Source organism: Pogoniulus pusillus, chromosome 31 (genome assembly GCF_015220805.1).
Source record: "Pogoniulus pusillus isolate bPogPus1 chromosome 31, bPogPus1.pri, whole genome shotgun sequence".
Classification (NCBI taxonomy): Eukaryota; Metazoa; Chordata; class Aves; order Piciformes; family Lybiidae; genus Pogoniulus; species Pogoniulus pusillus.
Window position 1 is genome coordinate 4,955,604 of NC_087294.1, and position 19,640 is coordinate 4,975,243.

The window sequence follows — 19,640 nt, forward strand, 5'->3', positions numbered from 1 at the left end:
CATAGCTGAGCCCTGTACCTTTTCATGGATTAGTGAAGGATATATTGTATGTGGCAGAACTGCTGTAAGCTTTATTAAATGAATTAGAAAGCATCTGGTTAAAGTTACTCCAAGTGATTCAGGCCTTAGATATCTTTAAATTTGACCTGTAACTCTCCATCCTGTAGCGTCCGCAGTCTTTAGGAGTCGCTTAGAGGGCACCATATTAGTTGTCTTCATGTCATCTCTACACTTGAAGATGTGATTTTTGTGCAGTTTTGCATGCCTGTTGAAGTTTCTAATTAATCCTTCTGCACAGAATCAACATAGAAGCTCGCAAGTCTCCAAAGATGTCACGAGCTGCACAGGAGATATCGAGATCACCAAGATTACCAATAAGGAAACCTTCTATTGGCTCGCCAAGCCTAACCCGAAGAGAGTTTCCTTTAGAAGATATTACTCAGGTATTGTGAACAATGTTACCAGACCTGAGCCCAATGCTTTTCCTTCCAGTGGCAACAAGTTATGATACAGAGCGAATAATCAGCAATACATTTGTTTTCATTCGCTTACAGTGAGTAGGTGGAACAACTAGAGAACTGCATCTTCCAGTTTAGTGTTAGTGTTTGCAAGTGTTCATGAGTATCAAGTGTTGTTTGGTAAATCCTGGCACCACTGACTTCTGTCAATGTCCATATGTGAGAGGTTTTATTCGAGGAGATGTTGGCTGTTTAGAAGTGCATATGAAAATGCTTCATCAGTTTCTCAGAGCTGCCATAATACCACCATAGTTCTCTGCTTTGTTAGAGATTGGAGAGAGAAGGAAAGGCTTGCTTCAGAGGGTCACATGTTCTCTGCTTCATAATTAACATGCAACTGCCTTAATTGGAAGGAAGGTGTGATGGTTTGGGTTACCCAGCCCCCAACACACACTTTGGAAATCACCCAGACTAGACTCAGCCAGCTCTGGAAATAGAATGAAGCTTATATTTACAGCTTAGCTCAATATACAAGCAGATAGTTACAGTATATACAGTTATAGACAGAAATAGACAAGGGAAAAGGTAATACAGAAACACAACAGCCCTCCCAGAAACCTGAGTCCCCAGGAGGGGCTCCCAACCACCCCTGCACCTTCCCCCTGCCCCTCTCAACCTTACTCCAGTCCCAAGGACAAATTGAGGGTTGGCCAGGGGGTTAGGAAGCAAAGTGGATTAGTCAGAAAAGTGGAGGGTGAGGTTAGGGAGAGAGATGCAGCTCGGAGCTCCCCAGCAGGAGAAGCTGTTGTGCCTTATCTATGTTTTGATTCTTCTTCTTGTATCTCTCAGTAAGCCTATGAGTGAAGTAGACATCACCATTGTTTTCCTTTCACAGCCTGTAATGTAGTTCTTCTCACCAAAACATTCTAGCTAGCTTCAAACTAGCACAGAAGGCAAGGAATTAGCACTTTGTGCTCTTCGTGGTGTTTATGCCCTGTGAGTAAATGACACTTAGCAGCCTGTAGGACTCTCTGGGTCATGTATTTTATTAATAACCATCCTGCATTCTTTTCCTTTTGTTCTGTTTCAGATGACTTTTATCTCTTCTGTTAATTCTCTTTTTTCCTTTATATTGAAACATTCTAGGTTAGTTACCCAGCAGTGGTAGACAGGACCAAAAGTCCTTTAAACTGGACGGGAGATCTCAGGTTAGACCCTGCTCCTGATATTGAGAGCACTGGTCTTTGAGAAACTCTTTTGGTCTTTCAGACCCATAATTTGACCAGCACGGAAGTAGTGGTATGGGAAGCTGCTTTGGAAGCTGCAGGAAAAATATGTTTGTTGTTATAAGTAGTTTCTGTCTCATTTCTTGTTCTATAAAGTGATTTGCAAGCATAGAAGCAAAGGACAGGCTGTATTACATTTTGGAAGTATCAATAGCCATATTGTTGTTGTTGTTGTGCAAGATAAGCATTTGAAAACAGACCATTTCTCACTAAGCAGCTGTCATGCTCTTCATCATCTTTAATCAGCCAATCTGAGCGCTGTATACCCCATTTCTGATAGTGTTCAGTTATCAAAATGAGACTTTTTGATGACTGAATATAACAGTGGCTACAAAGGCACATGAGGCTGTTTTGCTAAAGTAAAACTAAGAGCAGTTGAAGTTGTGTTATCATTTGCAGTAGCTTGATTGCATTTTACTTGGGGGGGTTTTGGTTGGTTGGTTTTGTGGGGGTTTTTTTTTGTTTGTTTTTAATTATTGCTTGATACAGATGTTATTAAGTGAAAATAATCTTGGTTTTGCTTTGCAGCACAACTACCTTGCTCAGGTCACATCTAATATCTGGGGAACCAAATTTAAAATTGTGGGTTTGGCTGCTTTCCTACCAACTAACCTTGGTGCAGGTAAAAGTAAATTATTTATTCTCTGCATGTCAAACTTTCTAAGAAACAAACTTATGCCATGTAGTCCTTTTTAAGTGATCAAAAGACTTCTTTAACAAAACACTTATTTTCTATAGACAGCAGGAATTGTATTTTCCAAAATTCACTGTAACTAAAAGAAACAAAATGCTAAAAATGCATTAATAAGATGATCTACTGTGGTCAGTAGGTCAAGGGAGGTTATTCTTCTCCTGTACTCAGCACTGGTCAGACCACACCTTGAGTATTGTGTCCAGTTCTGGGCCCCTCAATTCAAGAAGGATGTTGAGGTGCTGGAACATGTCCAGAGAAGGGCAACAAAGCTGGTGAGGGGCCTGGAGCACAAATCCTATGAGGAGAGGTTGAGGGAGCTGGGCCTGTTTAGCCTGGAGAAGAGGAGGCTCAGGGGTGATCTTATTACTGTCTACAACTACCTGAAGGGGCATTGTAGCCAGGTGGGGGGTGGCCTCTTCTCCCAGGCAACCAGCAATAGAACAAGGGGACACAGTCTCAAGTTGTGCCAGGGTAGGTATAGGCTGGATATTAGGAAGAAGTTCTCACAGAGAGTGATTGGCATTGGAATGGGCTGCCCAGGGAGGTGGTGGAGTCACCATCCCTGGGGGTCTTCAAGAAAAGCCTGGATGAGGCACTCAGTGCCATGGTCTGGTTGATTGGATAGGGCTGGGTGCTAGGTTGGACTGGATGATCTTGGAGGTCTCTTCCAACCTGGTTGATTCTATGATTCTATGATCAATAAAATACGGAAACTTTCAGTTGTAATAAGATGATTAATTAACAGTCAAGCTCAGACCTTTACTTTTACAGTTTATATGAAAAAATCCAAATTAACAAAGAAAAATTTTACAAGTGGACCTACAAAAAGCATAGGGTTTAAGTCATTCCAATACAAATAGTTTTAAAAGTCAGATAGTCATTTAGCTACTTATTATATGTGATGGTTTGGGTGTTTCCCACCCCCCCCACACTTTGGCAATCACCCAGACTAGACTCAGCCACCTCTGGAAATTGAATGCAGCTTATATTTACAGCTGGCACAATATACAAGCAGATATTTACAGTATATACAGTTATAGACAGAAATAGACAAGGGAAAAGGTAATACAGAACCACAACAGCCCTCCCAGAAACCTGAGTCCCCAGGGGGGGCTCCCAACTGCCCTTCCACCTTTCCTCCCACCCCTCAACCTTACCCCAGATGTTGCCTTGTGCCCCAAGGAAGAATGGAGGGTCAGCCAGGGGGTTTAGGACGCAGGTGGATTAATCAGAGAGACAGAGGGTGAGGTTAGAGAGAGATGCAGCTCAAAGCCCAGGCAGTGCTCAAACTGCCTTATCTATGTTTATACTCTTGTTCTTATACATCTCAGCAAGCCTATGAGTGAAGTAGACATCAGCACTGTTTCTCTTTCTCAGCCTGTGATCTAATCCTTCTCACCAAAACATTCTAGCTAGCTTCAAACTAGCACATTATACCAAAGTAATGTTAAAAAACCTCTTACAGCATCATGCTCAAGATTCCTCATGTAAGTGCATAGCCTTATCATATGGCTGACTTGCTGGAGCATCAGTAAACTGGTAGCCTTCATTAGTAGTTGCAGTCGTCTATTCTCTTGACTCTTTCTAGGTAGGCCAGTTCTACCTGTCAGGAGAATAAAGGTTAAGAGCAGGGTACCACCTATTTCAATGCTGAGTCCTGCATTAAAACAGTAATGCAATTCAGGATTTTACGAGCTCTTTGGAAGTATTTTTTCTCTGTGTTGCACTGTATAGTTAGGTCAGGAGTACACAGTGATGCCCTGGATGCAGAATTAGTTAGATACTTTTTGTGGCTATATTGACTACTGTCAGACAAGACATGGAGTCTGAGCTGCTGGGGAGAGGACTTTCTCTGGCTCAGCCTCCAGGCAGTGGTTGTCCTCTCAGATTGTTGTCACCCCAGGGACAACCAATGCTATAAGGCAGTGACACCTTCTACTGAATGAAGTATTATGGAAACCCTCAGCTTTGTACCAGCCACTTATTTTAAAAAGCAATTTACAGCTTTCTGATAATCTGCATTTGCAGTTACTGTCAAAAGATAGTGTAAGAATCTCTACTGGCTCAGGCCAGAAGTCATTCTAGTTCTCTGTCATTGACAGGCAAGGAAGAATTGAAGTGTGGAGTAAGTCTGTAGTGATACTTCCTTCAGATAGAATCACAGAATCATAGAATCAACCAGGTTGGAAGAGACCTCCAAGATCAGCCAGTCCAACCTAGCACCCAGCCCTAGCCAGTCAACCAGACCATGGCACTAAGTGCCTCATCCAGTCTTTTCTTGAACACCTCCAGGGACGGTGACTCCACCACCTCCCTGGGCAGCCCATTCCAATGCCAATCACTCTCTCTGTCAAGAACCTCCTCCTAACATCTAGCCTACAGTTCCCCTGGCACAACTTGAGACTGTGTCCCCTTGTTCTGTTGGTGGTTGCCTGGCAGAAGAGACCAACCCCACCTGGCTACAATGTCCCTTCAGGTAGTTGTAGACAGCAGTGAGGTCACCCCTGAGCCTCCTCTTCTCCAGGCTAAACATCCCCAGCTCCCTCAGCCTCTCCTCATAGGGTTTGTGTTCCAGGCCCCTCACCAGCTTTGTTCCCCTTCTCTGGACACCTTCCAGCACCTCAACATCTCTCTTGAACTGAGGGGCCCAGAACTGGACACAGTACTCAAGATGTGGCTTTGAAATCTGTGAAAGTAACAATTTCTTCTATTGCATTTATGCAGACTTGTCTAAGAATGGCCCATACTTGCATTTGATCATTAATACATGAAATAAGAATAGTTGTAGCCCTTCTGTCTGCTTTGAAGTGAGTCTTGCTTAGTTTGAGATGCTCTTTGTGCAACATTTTTTAAATTACTTCTTGTTACACTCTCTCTCCAGTAATATATAAAACCAGTTTGCTGCATCTGCAGCCCAGGCAGATGACAATATATCTCCCAGAAGTACGGAAGATTTCAATGGACTACATTAACCTACCTGTCTTCAATCCAAATGTTTTCAGTGAAGATGAAGATGATTTACCAGGTAAGGAGGAGCTGGAGGTCTGCCTTGTTATGGGTTAAGATAGGTGGAGGTCAGATCGTATGTGCCACTAGCCCAATCTGCAAAACACACAAATCAAAATCCCTTAGTCTGGTAGTGCCTCTCAGAACTGAATTAGAATAAGACTCATATGTATTGCAGACATTGCTTTCTAAAATACATGGAAAATATAGTCTGTATAGAGCTGCTGAAATCCAGTTTCATTGGAAATTTAATCGTCTTCTGTTCAATTTGCTAAGAATTCTCTGTAGACCAAAGCTTTGCATTATACATCTTTGTAGGACAGAACTGTGATGGGCCAGCAACTCAAAAGAATCATTCTCATGACCTGACAGCAGCAAAGCACAACCTGCTGAGAGGATCATGGGTTAGAGGGCAGCTTCCTGTAAAACTCAGTTGCCCTTTGAGAAGTAATAAATGCCCACTTGGATTTTTATCAGTACCAAGTCTTACACAGAGGCTAAAACAGTAAAGTGAAAACAAGGGTGATCAGGAAAAATTTTGCATTTCACTGAGTTGTAAGGTAGCAGAAGATTCAAGCAGTGCAGGGAACCAGCAGGTGATGTGAAGGTGTCAGGTAAAAAGGCTGTAAGTACTTAGGACCTCCTCCAATCAAAAGAAAATAAATATGTTGTCAATACAATTAAGAAATAATAGACAAGAAAATTAATTCATCCATCTTCAGGATTTTCACATTATTGAAGGATTCCTGTTGTGAGGTTAAAGGTGTTTGGAACTCCAGGAGTGGCCATCGTGCCAGTCCCACTGAAGGAAGGAGTGTGAGCACTACAAAGCAATTACAGGGTTGTGCTAGCATCCATTGAAACCAGTTGAAATCCTCCCCATTATTTCAGATCAATGAAAACACCAAAGCTTCTTTTTGAATTATTGGCTGCTTTGTCATCTGCTAAACTCAGGATATACTTAATGAGTTTTTTGAGGTTTGGCATGCTGGGGATTTTTGCTTGGTTTTGTGCTTTGGGCTTTATGTTGTCTTTTCTTTTTTGGATGACAACAAACTTCCAAATCAAAGCTCCTATCTGTTATCAGATCAGGGCAGGCTTGCGAAGCATCATTTCATCTTCATCTTGAAGCTGTGTTCAGCAGGGCACAGTGACACCTGACTCACTCTACTGGGAGTCATCTTGGGCCAGCAGGGGCTTTTTTATGCCTCACCATCAGGTAGCAGCAGCCCTAGAGGAAGCCAAGAAGCCATGTTAGTGGTCCTTGAATACAAGGGCCATGGAAAGTCTATGAGTAGATTTTCCTTTCAGTTGTTGACCTATTAGTAGAAAACTTCCCTGAAAACTAGTGAGTCCTGATTCAGCAGAGCTTCTATTGATTTCAGTAGTAGTAGTAGTTCAAATTGGCTGGTAAGTCAGGGGTAATTCAGGCCTATTAAGTAAATTCCTTGCTCTGTAAATGTCTGTGGCAATCATAGTGTAGACTGAGAGTGAGCTCTATACTTTGTCAGAAGTATCACACCTGAGAAGTCACTTTAAAGTTGTTCATCACCTATTACAACAGGAATCAGTGGAGACAGACTGACCTGTTCTAGCTCAGGTTTGGTTGTTTTGAGGTCTCACAGCAGTCCTTCCAAATGCAGCAGATCCCTTAAGCTAGTACATAAATATAGCAGGTACTTTAAAGGTAGTTTAAAAAGTCAAAAGTAAAGTGGAATGACAAAGTGCAGAGACATGCAGAGGGTTTTCTTCTTTTAACTCTCTTCACAGTGCAGTTTCCCCCAGTTTCTGAAAGTTGTGCCAGTGCTGTAAAGAAATTTTCCCGTTAAACATTTTTAGCAACCCATTTATGTCTTCCACGAGTCCTGAAGAGATGTATGCTAAATACTGCCCCAGAGAGATTCCCTGGTTTAGTGCCTGTTACCCAACTGCTTGCTACTGTCAACCGAGGCTTCGCCCCTTTGGGGCTGGAGCGCCTCCAAAGCAGAGACCCTTGCCAAAGCAGAGACCCTTGCCAAAGCACAGACCCTTGCCACCGCCGCCACGCGTGAGGGGCCCGCGGGGCAGCGGGTGACACACTGTGTTGTCATTGTCATTGCAGTGCCCGGCGCTCCCGGTGCCCCCGCCAGCAGCCCACCGTGCACCGTCAACATCCCCATCGCTCCGATCCACAGCTCGGCGCAGGCCATGTCGCCCACGCAGAGCATCGGGCTGGTGCAGTCGCTGCTGGCCAACCAGAACGTGCAGCTGGACGTGCTGGCCAATCCGCCGGCGGACGTGGGCGGCGAGGGGCCGGCGCCGTTCCCGGGCGCGCCCGGCCGCTTCCCCAGCCCGGGGGCGCTGGCCGGGGCCGAGCTGGGCCGTGCCGCGCCGCCGCCCCTCGCCCCGCCGCCGCCCCTCGCCCCGCCGCCGCTCGGCCCCGCCGCCATCGCCCTGGCTGACCTGCGGGACCACAGCGACCGTGAGCACGACCCCCCACCCAAGGCCAAGGCCCCGCGGCCGGGGCCACAGCTGGTGGAAGGGGACGCCGTCGTGTTTGGGGCCGCTCAGGAGCTGCCGCTGGCTAAGTTGAACCCTCCGCCGCCCTACCCTGGCACCATCCCCGCCGCGCCAGCCCCCACCCTACAGCCCCCACCCGGCCTCCCGCAGCCTCCCCTCGACCTCTGCCTGAAAAAGGGAGAGTTCTCCCTCTACCCAGCAGGGCACTACCAGACACCCCTGGGGTATGAGCGGATAACAACATTCGACAGCAGCGGGAACGTAGAAGAGGTGTGCCGGCCTCGCAGCAGGATGCTCTGCGCCCAGAGCACCTATACCCTGCCGGGCCCTGGCAGCTCCGCTACCCTGCGCATCACTGCTACCGAGAAGAAGATGCAGCAGCCCTGTGCCAGTGCCACCCTAAACCGGCTCACAGTGCCCCGTTACTCCATCCCAACTGGGGACCCGCCTCCCTACCCAGACATTGCCAGCCAGCTGACCCAGGGCAGAAACATCACGCAGAGGCTGGACAGCAGCATCATTCATGCAACTCTGCGAAGGAACAGCAGGGAGGCAGCCCTGAAGATGGCTCAGCTGGTGGATAGTCAGAGAGCCACACTGCAACTTCCCCCAAAACCCAAGAGCAACGCAGTGACAGCACAGTACCAGCAGAGAGTACCCACTGCCTTGTACACCTGCAGCCAGTGCAGCAGCAGCGGCAGCAGCAGCAACAGCAACACGACCGCTGGTGGTGTGGGCAGCATCACTAGTGCCAATGCTAGTAGCAGCACTGCCAGTATCGGTGGCATGAGACCCGATCTGAGCACAGGGAGTGGCTCTCAGCACAGCTCTGTCATTGCTCACTCTGTCAGTACTTCCCCTCTGGCCTCCCAATCATCCTACAGCTTGCTGAGCCCACCTGACAATTCCCGTGACCGAGCAGACTATATCAACTCTGCCTTCACAGAGGATGAGGCCCTTTCCCAGCACTGCCCAGTGGAGAAACCAATACGGCATGTACCCGTGTCCTTGACAGAGGCTGCCCTCGCTGTCAAACGACCACCACCTTATCAGTGGGACCCTGTGGTGAGTGAAGAGATATGGGTTCCTCAGGAAAGAACAGCTCAGAGCTCAGTGCCAAACCCTCTAAAACCTACTCCTCTCATCATTGGTCAAGCTCAACATCTGGATATGTCTCGAATGCCATTTGTGTCCCCAAAATCTCCAACCAGTCCCACTGCCACTTTCCAGACAAATTATGGGGTTGGAGTACCTTACCCAGGAAACTATAGTGCCCCTCCCCTCCCAGGAATGCAGCCCCCCTGCTCCCCCAAAGAAGCTCTGGCCCCAACACAGTTTGCACAGCAGGAGCCCACAGTTGTGCTTCAGCCAGGTTATCCACCCAACCTCTCCTATTGCCCTTTGCCCCCCATGTATCCAGGAAGTAGCACCTGCTCTAGTTTACAGCTGCCACCAATCGCCTTGCACCCATGGAGCTCCTACAGCACCTGCCCACCTGTACAGAACCCCCAGGGAACCTTGCCCCCCAAGCCACTCCTCGTGGTGGAGAAGCCAGTGATGTCTCCCCCACCAGCAGAGCTGCAGGGCCACGTGGGCTCAGAGGTGATGGTGGAGACGGCAGACACCTTCCAGGAGGTGCTGTCCCTGACAGAAAGCCCTGTTCCTCAGAGGACAGACAAATTCGGCAAGAAGAGCCGCAAGCGCTTAGACAGTCGAGCCGAGGAAGGGAACGTGCAGGCCATCACTGAGGGCAAGGTCAAAAAGGAGGCAAGGGCGCTGACTGACTTCAATTCCCTCATATCCAGCCCTCGACTGGGCAGAGAAAAGAAGAAGGTCAAGAGCCAGAAAGACCAGCTGAAGTCCAAGAAACTAAACAAAACGAACGAGTTTCAGGACAGTTCAGAGAGCGAGCCAGAGCTTTTTATCAGCGGGGATGAACTGATGAACCAGAGCCAGAGCAGCAAAAAGGGTTGGAAAACCAAAAGGAGTTTGAGGACAGCCAGTGAGCTGGATGAATTCAAGTGCCGGAAAGCCAGCGAGAAGGAGGATGGAAGGCTGGGGAGCCAGGGCTTTGTGTACGTGATGGCAAACAAACAGCCGCTGTGGAACGAGGCGACGCAAGTCTACCAGCTGGACTTCGGTGGGCGAGTGACCCAGGAGTCGGCAAAGAACTTCCAGATTGAGCTGGAAGGACGACAGGTAGGAGGGGGTGTCCCATGCAGGCTAGGGCGGGGGCCAGGGCATGGGAAAGTTGTGCCAGAAAGAAGCTCTGCTTCTCACACAGCCAAGTGCCTCATGCCTTTGTTAGTTGCTCTGTGAGAGAAAAAGCTTTGCCATGGGGTTGGTTCAGAATGCAAGGTGAAGTTCATAAAGCTGTGAAGTAAATGTACGGAGTGTGTTTGATCTTACTGCAGCTGGACGTGCGATTGAGGGCCTCCTTCAGCCTCACTGGCTCTTACTGCTGAAGGTAGGTGGGTTTCATGAGGAACACAAAAGATCTCCCTTGTAGTAGCTGCATTTGCTGTCTGGTTGTGGATGGCAACTGAGTGAACGCTGCTCCCTGCTTGCAGTGCTCACAGAGGTTAGCCAAGCAGTAGATTGCTAAGGCAGAGACGATGGACTGGCAGTAGGATTCCTTCTGTGCCAAGATTTTCCCCCTGTGAGTTAGCCAGCCCCTGGGGCTGGCTCTTAATGCTAAAGGAGAGAGACACTCACCTTCCCCACAACACAGTGCTCCTGGGTCACTTCTGAACTGCCCCTGAGTGGAGTGGTCTGTGAGTAGTTCAAAAAGCCACAACATTTAGTTTTAGGCTCTCTCACCTTGGCTCAAGCAGGATGTCACTACCCCAAACTGAGGCTGTTAAGTGTACTAATCAGCAGGACACTAGCCTGAAACTCAAGAGCCACACATTTATTTCCTTGTCCAGCTGTCCCATCTCTAAGTCACTTTTGATTTATTTAAGGCATCAAAGCTCTGAACTCCTTTTGACTTTACCTAGAGGGAGACGTCTTAAATATCCTACATCTATGACCAGTGGTAATCCCTTGGGGGTGTTTTTGCAACAAGAGCTCATTAAAATGGCAATGATCAGAGCCATTTATACCCCTTTCTTCTTCAGTTAAATGGTTGCAGATACATGCCTGTGTCAGCTTTGCAAAGTCACCTGGCTGCAGGAGGAATAAAGCCTGACTTGGCTTTCACAGACAGCCTCCATTCTAGCTCAAGGATCTCCACTGCAGAGCAAATCTGGGCTTATGATGAAAAGAATGAAAAGGCAGTAATAATAGGCCAAACTTCAGACATTCCCTGTGGAAGAACAGCGAACAAATTGACTAGCCTTGCTTTACATTTCAAACAGCTCCCACTGCCCCTTTGATAATTCATTCTCAGTGTTACTATGTGCCAGTGAAGTTTATACAAGGGAAAATAGAAGTGCTAAGAACATACAGCATACCGGCTATGAAGTGCTGGAGTCAGGAGACTGGTTATGCCTTTTCCCTGAAAGCTTCTTTCTTTGAAGACAAAATCAGTTTTCCTGATGGGCTGATGATAGTATCTCTCCAAGGGAGGGAATGATATTTTCATGCAGGGAGCATGGTGTAACCCACATTTGCCTAAATAATTGGTGGCAGACCACTTACGCCAGTGCTGTATGAGGTCTAGCATATTTTAAAGCTCAGTTTACTCTGCAGGATGAAATATTGCAGTCAGATACTCTCTACAGACCAACAGTACAGTGCTGTTCTTCTTTGGTGTCATGCCCCATTCTGTGTGTAGCCCCATTCATAATAGCTCAAGAGGTGAAGTGCTTGTACAAGGAGCAAGAAATGTTTCACTTTTATTCTTCCCTGGTTCCTTTTCTGTGGTTCACGTTTTCTGACCTTGTTCTTTTTATCCTTCTCTTCTTCCCGTGCTGCCCAGGTGATGCAGTTTGGAAGGATTGATGGCAATGCTTATATTTTGGACTTTCAGTATCCATTTTCTGCAGTGCAAGCCTTTGCTGTTGCTCTGGCTAATGTGACTCAGCGCCTCAAATGAACAAGCAGAGACTGGAGAGTGGAAAATAGTAACCTTCTCTTGAAGACCAGAGCAGAAATGCCAAGGCAGCCTGCTTTAGGTGCGCAGAGGTGGCTGGGAGCAAGGAAGACAGTAAAACTGGAAAAGTCTCTTGGTGCCCGGCAGAAGGGCATTAACTCTAATCAGTCATGGGTGGAGGGTGGGGGACTGTTTTCTGTTTTGTTTGTTGGTTTGTTCATCTGTTTGTTTGTTTTCAGGTGTTGGGGTTTTTTCTTTTTAAGCATTGTGCTGGATCTCAGAAAGAGCAAAGGATTGAGAGCCATTCAGTGTTCCGTGGAGAAGTGTGACTTTTGGCTTCTTGTGGTGGGTCTGCCGTGTTTGCTACAGTAGCTGATGTAAGCTCCTTGGGGGATTAAAAAAGACTGCTCTTTTTGATAGACTGCCTTATATCATGCTGTTCTTTTTAAAATGAGGAACATAAACTTTTTTTCTGGTCCAATTTGTACTACTACTCCTAATCCTTCCCTCTTCTTCTACTACTACTACTTCATCAGTGATAGCAGCAAAAAAACAAAGCTACAATACTTGAAGACACATGTTTCTTCTCCGATAATAACTGAGCACCACAAGTTCCAAGGAGGCTTGTGTAGGTCAATATTTCATTTCTAAATAATGATGTGCCCTTCAGAAGACAGAAAGGTGTTACCAGTAGGTGGTTTAAAAAGCCACTGTGTAAGAGAAGTTGATGTCTGCTAGTTTTGTGTGCCGGTTTTGGGGATAAACATCTTTCAGTAGGTGACAAAATAGGCAAAGAAATACTGATGAGCATTGCTTCTTGGCTCATACTGATCAGCAGCATTCTCTGACCTGTCCTGTAGTTGGGAGAAGTACAGTGTGACCAGATGTACCTCTGAGGCCATGCCTGTACATGCTCCTCATTTAAATGTGTTTACACTTTATAAATGAAGTCTTTCAAGCAAGTGGGAAGGCACAGTGTGTTCAGTCATAGCAATCGTTATGAATCAAGTTCTACAACAGTGCTTCAGAAGTGTAGCAAGTCACTGAAATAAGGAATTTCATCAGGAAAGCAATTTCAGTATGGGAAGCAACAACACAGCTGGCTGGAGAACAAATGAGTTGAAAGAGGAAGGAAAAAATGGTCAGAATCATCCCTTTTATCACCTTGCTACTTGAGTAGTCTGTGACTCTGATTTGAGAATAGCTCAGCTAAGAGCAGGGAACCCAACACACAGAGTGTTAGAGCAGAAGGCTCAATAACTGTAGCATAGCTCCCTGAAGTTCTTTCTGGTGGACATGCAGACCTGTTGAGTATTTCAAGATTGTTTGCACAGAGGAGTCCATGTGTTGTGCACTTATTTAGTTTTGTCTCTTTCCTCCATGCCTGCATTTTGCTACATAATATGTTTTGATATGGAAGTAGTTTCCTCAGTAATATATGAACCCCAAAACTATTCCTGTAATTATTTGGCATTAGATTACAAAATGTAACTGGAAGTTTCTTTCAGGAATTACTCTCTTGAAGTGAAAGGCACAATGAGAAAGATACATTGGTCGAGGTGTCAATGACTGCTTTGTCTTTGTCTTTCGTCCACAGTTTAACTTCTTACTTGAAAAATTGAGTATAACTTAGGTAGATGTGATATTCTGTCCTTGCTTTTACTAAGTCCTTATCATAGGGCAGATGTGTGTTGCATTGGATTCATTCTGGAGGGCTGTATCACATAATGCTCTGCTGTAGTAGAAGTTAACCAACGTGCAGTGAGCTTGTAACTTCTGCTCTGATGGGGCTTCTAGAGCTGTACAGCACAGAGGGAGTCATGCCAGTCACGAGGGAGTTTCAGAGAGTTGCCAAGGGAGATGATGAGGCAGATCAGGCACAAGTAGTGTCCCTTAGGATAAGTCCAGGACATACCATCTGCAAGGTGGTTTTCTTGGAGAGAAGCAGCAGAGGTAGCAAGGAAGAAGAGGGAATTAGATGGTACCCATGCCTGTATTATCCCAAAGCTCAGCACCTTCTGCTTGCATGTGGGAGTGGTCAGACACAACGTTCCCTTTGGTATCTAGCAGGTCGTTGTTTGCTTTATTTAATGTTTCCATCTGTTCTCTGGGCCCATTTGTATCCTTTCTCACGTGTATGATTTATTCAGCAGTTCCAGCGTCTGTATATGTAATGTTTGTGGAACAGAGGAACCAAAGTGGATTTGGTTCTGGTCACTTTAAAATCAGCAAGTGTTCTCCTTGGATATTTGTGGAGGAAGCACTGCTAAGTGCTTTGCCTGTTTTGAGTTATACACTGTACAGACAGTAAGTTGAATTTCCAATCCACTGATTCCAATACACAAGGAGGAAAACAGGCTGCTGAGAGTCCTCACCTGCCTTAAGGTCTCTGCTAAGCAGTCATACCCTAATTAGAGTATAACAAGCACACACTGAACACTGTATGAGAAGCAGCATGCCATGGCTTGCTTGGTTGCTGAGAAAAGGGCCACTCAGTCACCTGTTAGAAATCTGTACCTGGAAGAAGAATGATCACCTTAATTTTAAGCCAAAATTGTTAGTATGAAAACGTGAATATTTTTACCTAAACAAAACCTACTCTAAATAGACTTCTGTGTGCAGTTTCTTTATTTTTCCAGGGAACAATATTCCTCTTCATTTGGTTAATTGCCTTTTTTTTCCAATTATCATCAGTTTTATGATAATGGAGAACCAAGAAATGAAACCTGATGCAGCTAGTAGCAGAGTTAGTAATTTGGTTTCATTGGCCCAAGTCATGATTGTGTCCTTCCATGGCACTTGCAATGAGCCTTGGCATAAAAAGAGACCTGGGTTCTGCCCCAGCAAAGAACAAGGATAATTGTCCAAAATTACCATAAATACATTTTCCACTAGCCTTTATATTTACTTGTCAGAAAATTATATAGGATAAGATAAAAAACTGTCTTTTTTAACAGTCCCTTTCACTGAGGGTTTTAATGGCACAGAGAGTATCCACTATTTGATGGAGAAAATTCTCTCAAACATAGAGAATTTTAGTTAAAAGAATGGGAATTATGTAAATGGCTGAGTGTGCAACTGGACAAATAGCAGTGAAAGAGACAGTTGGGTTTTTTTTTTGTTGAGATGCAATATAGGAAAAGAGAATTAAAAGCCCCTCAAAACAGTCCCTGAAATCCTGAAGATCACTGTTGCAATCAGCCAAAAGCTAGATGTTGCCTTTTCCACATTTCATCAGTAAACACCAGGTTTCTGTAGATGACTAAGTTCCCCTAGGGAGAATGTAGCAAAGTGTTCAGAAATACCTAGTTCTCTTTTTTACATACAGCAATTTCCAGTAGTTAAGTATGATTTCTTCCAAAGCTTGGGTTTTGTTAATCTTTTCAGTTGTGCAATAATTGTTGGGGGAGGGGTTGGGGTGTTTTTTTTTGTTGTTGTTGGGTTTTTCTGTGGAGTTTGATTTTGTTGTTGTTTTGGGTTGGGTTTGTTGTTTTTTTTATGGAGTTTTGAGTGTTTTTTAAAGATAATTTAATGCAGATTTGCTGTTACTGTCCAAAGACAAACTATTTATGTTGTATAGTAAGTGACTTAGGGATTGCTTGTATCTATCAGTGAGTTACACACAGTTTTTTATTTATATTTAAAGAGCATCTTTGTGTTTAATTGTTTACTAGCAGTATCTTTTGCTGCAATAAGTTAAAAATACATCTGGGAAGGCCTGGTTTTGCTGGATAGATTGCAGAATTTCATGATGCAGGCAGGCAAAAACGGTTTTTTTGGCAGCTGAGCAGAGAGTTTGCTATGGAGGACTCTGTATAGAGTACAAAGAGTGTAGATGACTTCATTGAGACCTGCAAAAATCTCTTTCTCCACTGTTTTCCTCCTTTTTATCTAACTGTGTATTTCACTTGGGAGTAGTTTTGAAAATAAAAGGCTTGATTTGCTGTCCTCTTTAGCATAGTGCTTTTTGGTGAGATATGAAATGTTAGGTTACAGGATAAAAGAGAGTGCAGCAATAGAGGCTGTTTGTAAGAAGTTCATTGCATAGTTTGTTAGGGTTTGGCCATGGCCTCCTTCAGTGCTGTGCAGAGGTCCAAGCGTGGAATAAGCTAGCTGAAGCACAGTAAGTGTAGTAGTGAATGCATTTTTTTGTCTGCTCAGAATTCTTTGAGCTGGGCTCAGCTGATTCCAAGACAGCCATTGTGCTTTGGATATCCTAGCTAGCACTGCACAGAGCTGATGGATCTACCTGCAGCAGCTTTGCTTCTTCAAGGTGCTCCATCAGAGAGCCAGTAGAGCAGGCTTGTTTCCACTCACCTGGGTCTGCTCCAAGAGCAGTGTGAAGCTGCCATGAAGTTTGGGTCTAACAGCTTTGGGCAGAGAAAGCCCCAATGCCAGCTAGTGGCCATGGTGGCCATTCGAAGTCAGAATATGCTCTGCTGGGTTGCAAAGGAATGCAACAGGAAACCTGATTCTATTGGAAAAAGGCAGCTAATATCCATGAGATACAGCTCCTAAGAGAGGCTAGAAATTGATACTTAAAGTCTGGTATGAAGTGCACCGTACATGGAGTGGCAAATTTTGGTTTGACACAGTATGAATATGGTGTTTCAGCAGTGTCATGTTTCTGCAACACTCTAAGTATCTATGAGAAGGAGAGAGGTGAAAGAGGAAAAAGGTTAATTATCACAGTCAGTTTGCACACAGTTCCAGAGGTAGCAGTAAAACATGCCACAGGCTGCCTGAATATTGGTAAATCTGTGCAGAGATTCACCTCAAAGACATCTTCTGTGATGCAACCACAAATAAAGCAGTTCCATATTTCTCTCTCCAGTTGTGTTGCATTGTTTTTAATGAGATACATGAAGGTCTACAGATGTCAGAGATACTGAAGCCTTGAGCCTAGATTTTCTGTAGGTCCAGACTTTCCTTGGTGTGTCTTTTTAGTGCCCTCTCAGAAATTTCAGCTTTCAGAGCTTGCTTGATTTTTGCCTCAGACAATTTCTGTGCATTTGCTTTTTGCAGCCTGATGTACGTGATCCTATCTTATCTTGGTGTGCTCTCTTACTTGTCAGAAACAGTTTAAATCCTGCTATGAAGAGAGCAGCACGTGCAAAACATGATTTGATTGAAAGGGGAGAGAAAACAGTAGGTTTTCACTAGCTTTGAAGAATGTGTCTCCCAGAACAACTGCACATTTCTGCAGCACCCAAACCACTCCAGACTGGTAACTCCGACTTGGATGTTAGTAACAGGTGAGTCACTTGGGTGGCATGCTAACAGAGGGCCAACTTCCAGCCTCAGTACATGGTTACACCAAGATACATAACAAAGTAGAATCCATCCCACCCTAATGTGCTTTCCTGTTACTGTAAAGAATGGCTTAAGTGACCCAAATATAGGCACTCAAGAAAATCAGAAAGCATTATAGCTTGAGTGGATAGATAATAGGGGTGATGTAAGTCATTGATTCTTAATAACCCCTTTAAAGAATGCTAGAAATAGAACCTTGGCCACAGAGTAGCCATTCAGATTTTTGCCTTTTATTCCCATTTCTAGGATCCCAACACAGTGGAGCAAGCCCTTTCTATTACTTAAAGAGTGGCATAATGATTTGCCCAGTATAAGAGACCAAGAGTTGTCATACTGCTGGCAAAAATGGGAAAATTCTGGAAGATGATTTTTTTCATTTTCAGGTCCATCCATGTTCAAGGCAAGCACAATCCTCCAGCAGCAAATACCAGTTTAGAGTCCTGCTACCCTCAGGAGCAGTCTGCAGGTAGGCACTACAGGTCTTCCTTGCAGGATTGGAATTTACACACACCACTCTTGAAGGAGTAAGATTGATTCCTGCTTGTGTGAATTATTTTACCTTTGTGTTTATTTAATTTTCCTCTAAAAAAATCCTACAGAGAGGTTTGAAGATTAGAAGACTTAGCTTTGTATGCTGCCTGATATTTCTGAAGGTGTATCAGAAGATAGTTTCTTTGGGCAGTTTGAGTGTTGCTGCATCTAGAAAAAAAAGATTTTTAAGACAAAAGCAATTAGCCAAATGAAAGAATGAAATAGGTTTTGGTGAAGCAGTGCTTGCTAAAATTAAACATTTAAGAGCTCAACTCTTCAACATGTGACTTTGCAAATGGACCTGTCATGATAAATGTGCCCCTCGAGGCACATGATTGTGGTGGAACACACACACAATGCAGATGCACAGGCTTTCTGCCCCAGAGCTGAATGCAGGATCAAAACTCCATGATTTTTGTGAGAGCTGAGATGAAATGAATTGAAAACAGCTACTATTCAGAATACTCAATGAAAAATGTAGAAGGTACCATTAAAGCCTTCCAGTTCAATCTTAATCCTCTCCATCCAGTTCACTTCATTACAGATTTTAAAGTGTGACCCAATTCAGCAGTTCTGAATCCTGACCAATGTTGTCTGTTGGTGGAATGGTTACCTTACTGGCTGAGTAGGTGGTTTAAGATGCAGATTAAGGTTAAAGTAATAAGTTGGAACATTTTTGAACAAGGTGCAGACACCTGAGTTCCAACTCTTTTACTGGAATAGTGATCAGCTTGGAATTCCTACCTGTGTTGTTTCACTAAGAACTTTCCTCATTTCCCATGTGTTTCAGTTGTTTGCTTGGTACATATTTTGTCTTTGGTTGCCTCTTGTTTCTCTCTTTCTGCGTTCGTTGCTTCTTTTTGTGCGTCGTGCGTTTGGGGAAGGGTCTGTTCAAGGTCTCGTTCGTTGTAGATAAAATAGATGGTGTTGTGGAATAGCATGAGGATGCATTTGATTGAAAAGGCACTGTGGTGTTTCCTGAAAAAGAAGGGGAGCTGCATTTGCTTATAAATGCATCCTTTTGGCGCTAAACCTTCCCTTGAACATGGTTTTGCATTTCTTTTTTCCCTTTTTTTATTTAAGGAGCAGACACAGTCATGCAGGCAGGTGCATGCCTTTTTAAGCTAGCAAGCCCAGCATGTTTTTCTTAAGGCTTTTGAAAGTTTGGTACACAATTGGTGTACTTTTACCTAGCTGTAATGTTTTTTAAATACATTGCTTTGAATCTCAAGTTTTCTTTCTTTTCTTTTTCCTTTCCTTTTCTTTTTCTTTCCCTCCCCCCTCTCCTTGGTATACCATGGGATACCTGGTTTCAGTTGTACTTAAAACTACCCTGATCTGCCTCTCCTTTTATGTATCTTGTGTAATAGATTCTGCAGGAGGTGCCTAGAAAGCATTGTTGGTTTCCCTATAAAAATGTGGTTTGTCCAAATTCTTTACTGTCTACACGATTGAGAGATGGACTGATTGCCCTATTTTTCCTTGATGATTTGGAGTTGTAAGAGTTGTCCAGCTGTTGCTTAATAAAATTTTGCAGACTAGAAAATTCCTGACTTGTTTTTGTTGCCTTCTGCATTTGTTAAGCACCTTAAATGCTTTTAAAGCAGGTGATAAATCTGCACTGGAATCACCTGAATGATAAGTAGCCAGATGCCGTTGTGCTTTCTCTTTTCCATAAGTGTATCCACAAGTTCCACTGAATCTGGAGCACCTACCAGCCCACCATACATTGTGGCGTTCATGTGGGAGGATGGATGGCAAAGACTTTGTGGTTATTATGTTCCTATCTGCCTGGATATCAGATGATGAATGTGTTA

The 19,640-nt window shown here is 44.6% G+C and overlaps 1 protein-coding gene and 1 long non-coding RNA gene across 13 annotated transcripts in view; one reads left to right on the top strand and one right to left on the bottom strand.

Moving 5' to 3' along the window:
• The window catches only part of TULP4 (TUB like protein 4), a 171,008-nt gene extending 151,639 nt beyond the window's left edge, over positions 1 to 19,369 (top strand). For 6 of the 12 annotated variants that reach the window (XR_010308009.1, XR_010308011.1, XR_010308016.1 and 3 more), the window contains 6 exons: positions 299 to 443; positions 2,273 to 2,366; positions 5,320 to 5,463; positions 7,546 to 10,142; positions 11,866 to 12,356; positions 17,005 to 19,369. Coding sequence is in view for 1 of the 12 variants with exons in the window: in XM_064169458.1 (XP_064025528.1) it covers positions 299 to 443; positions 2,273 to 2,366; positions 5,320 to 5,463; positions 7,546 to 10,142; positions 11,866 to 11,982 (3,097 nt within the window). In the remaining 11 variants the exon portion in view is untranslated. Of the gene's footprint in view, positions 1 to 298; positions 444 to 2,272; positions 2,367 to 5,319; positions 5,464 to 7,545; positions 10,143 to 11,865; positions 12,461 to 17,004 lie in introns of those variants that run through there. The other 6 variants (XR_010308018.1, XR_010308015.1, XR_010308017.1 and 3 more) reach the window with 6 other exon arrangements.
• Positions 860 to 7,638, bottom strand: LOC135189281 (uncharacterized). Its single transcript, XR_010308019.1, has 3 exons — positions 7,582 to 7,638; positions 5,416 to 5,540; positions 860 to 945 (listed from the first exon to the last, which is right to left on the bottom strand). It is a non-coding gene; the product is annotated as an uncharacterized LOC135189281 (long non-coding RNA).
• Positions 19,370 to 19,640: the final 271 nt, after the last annotated feature.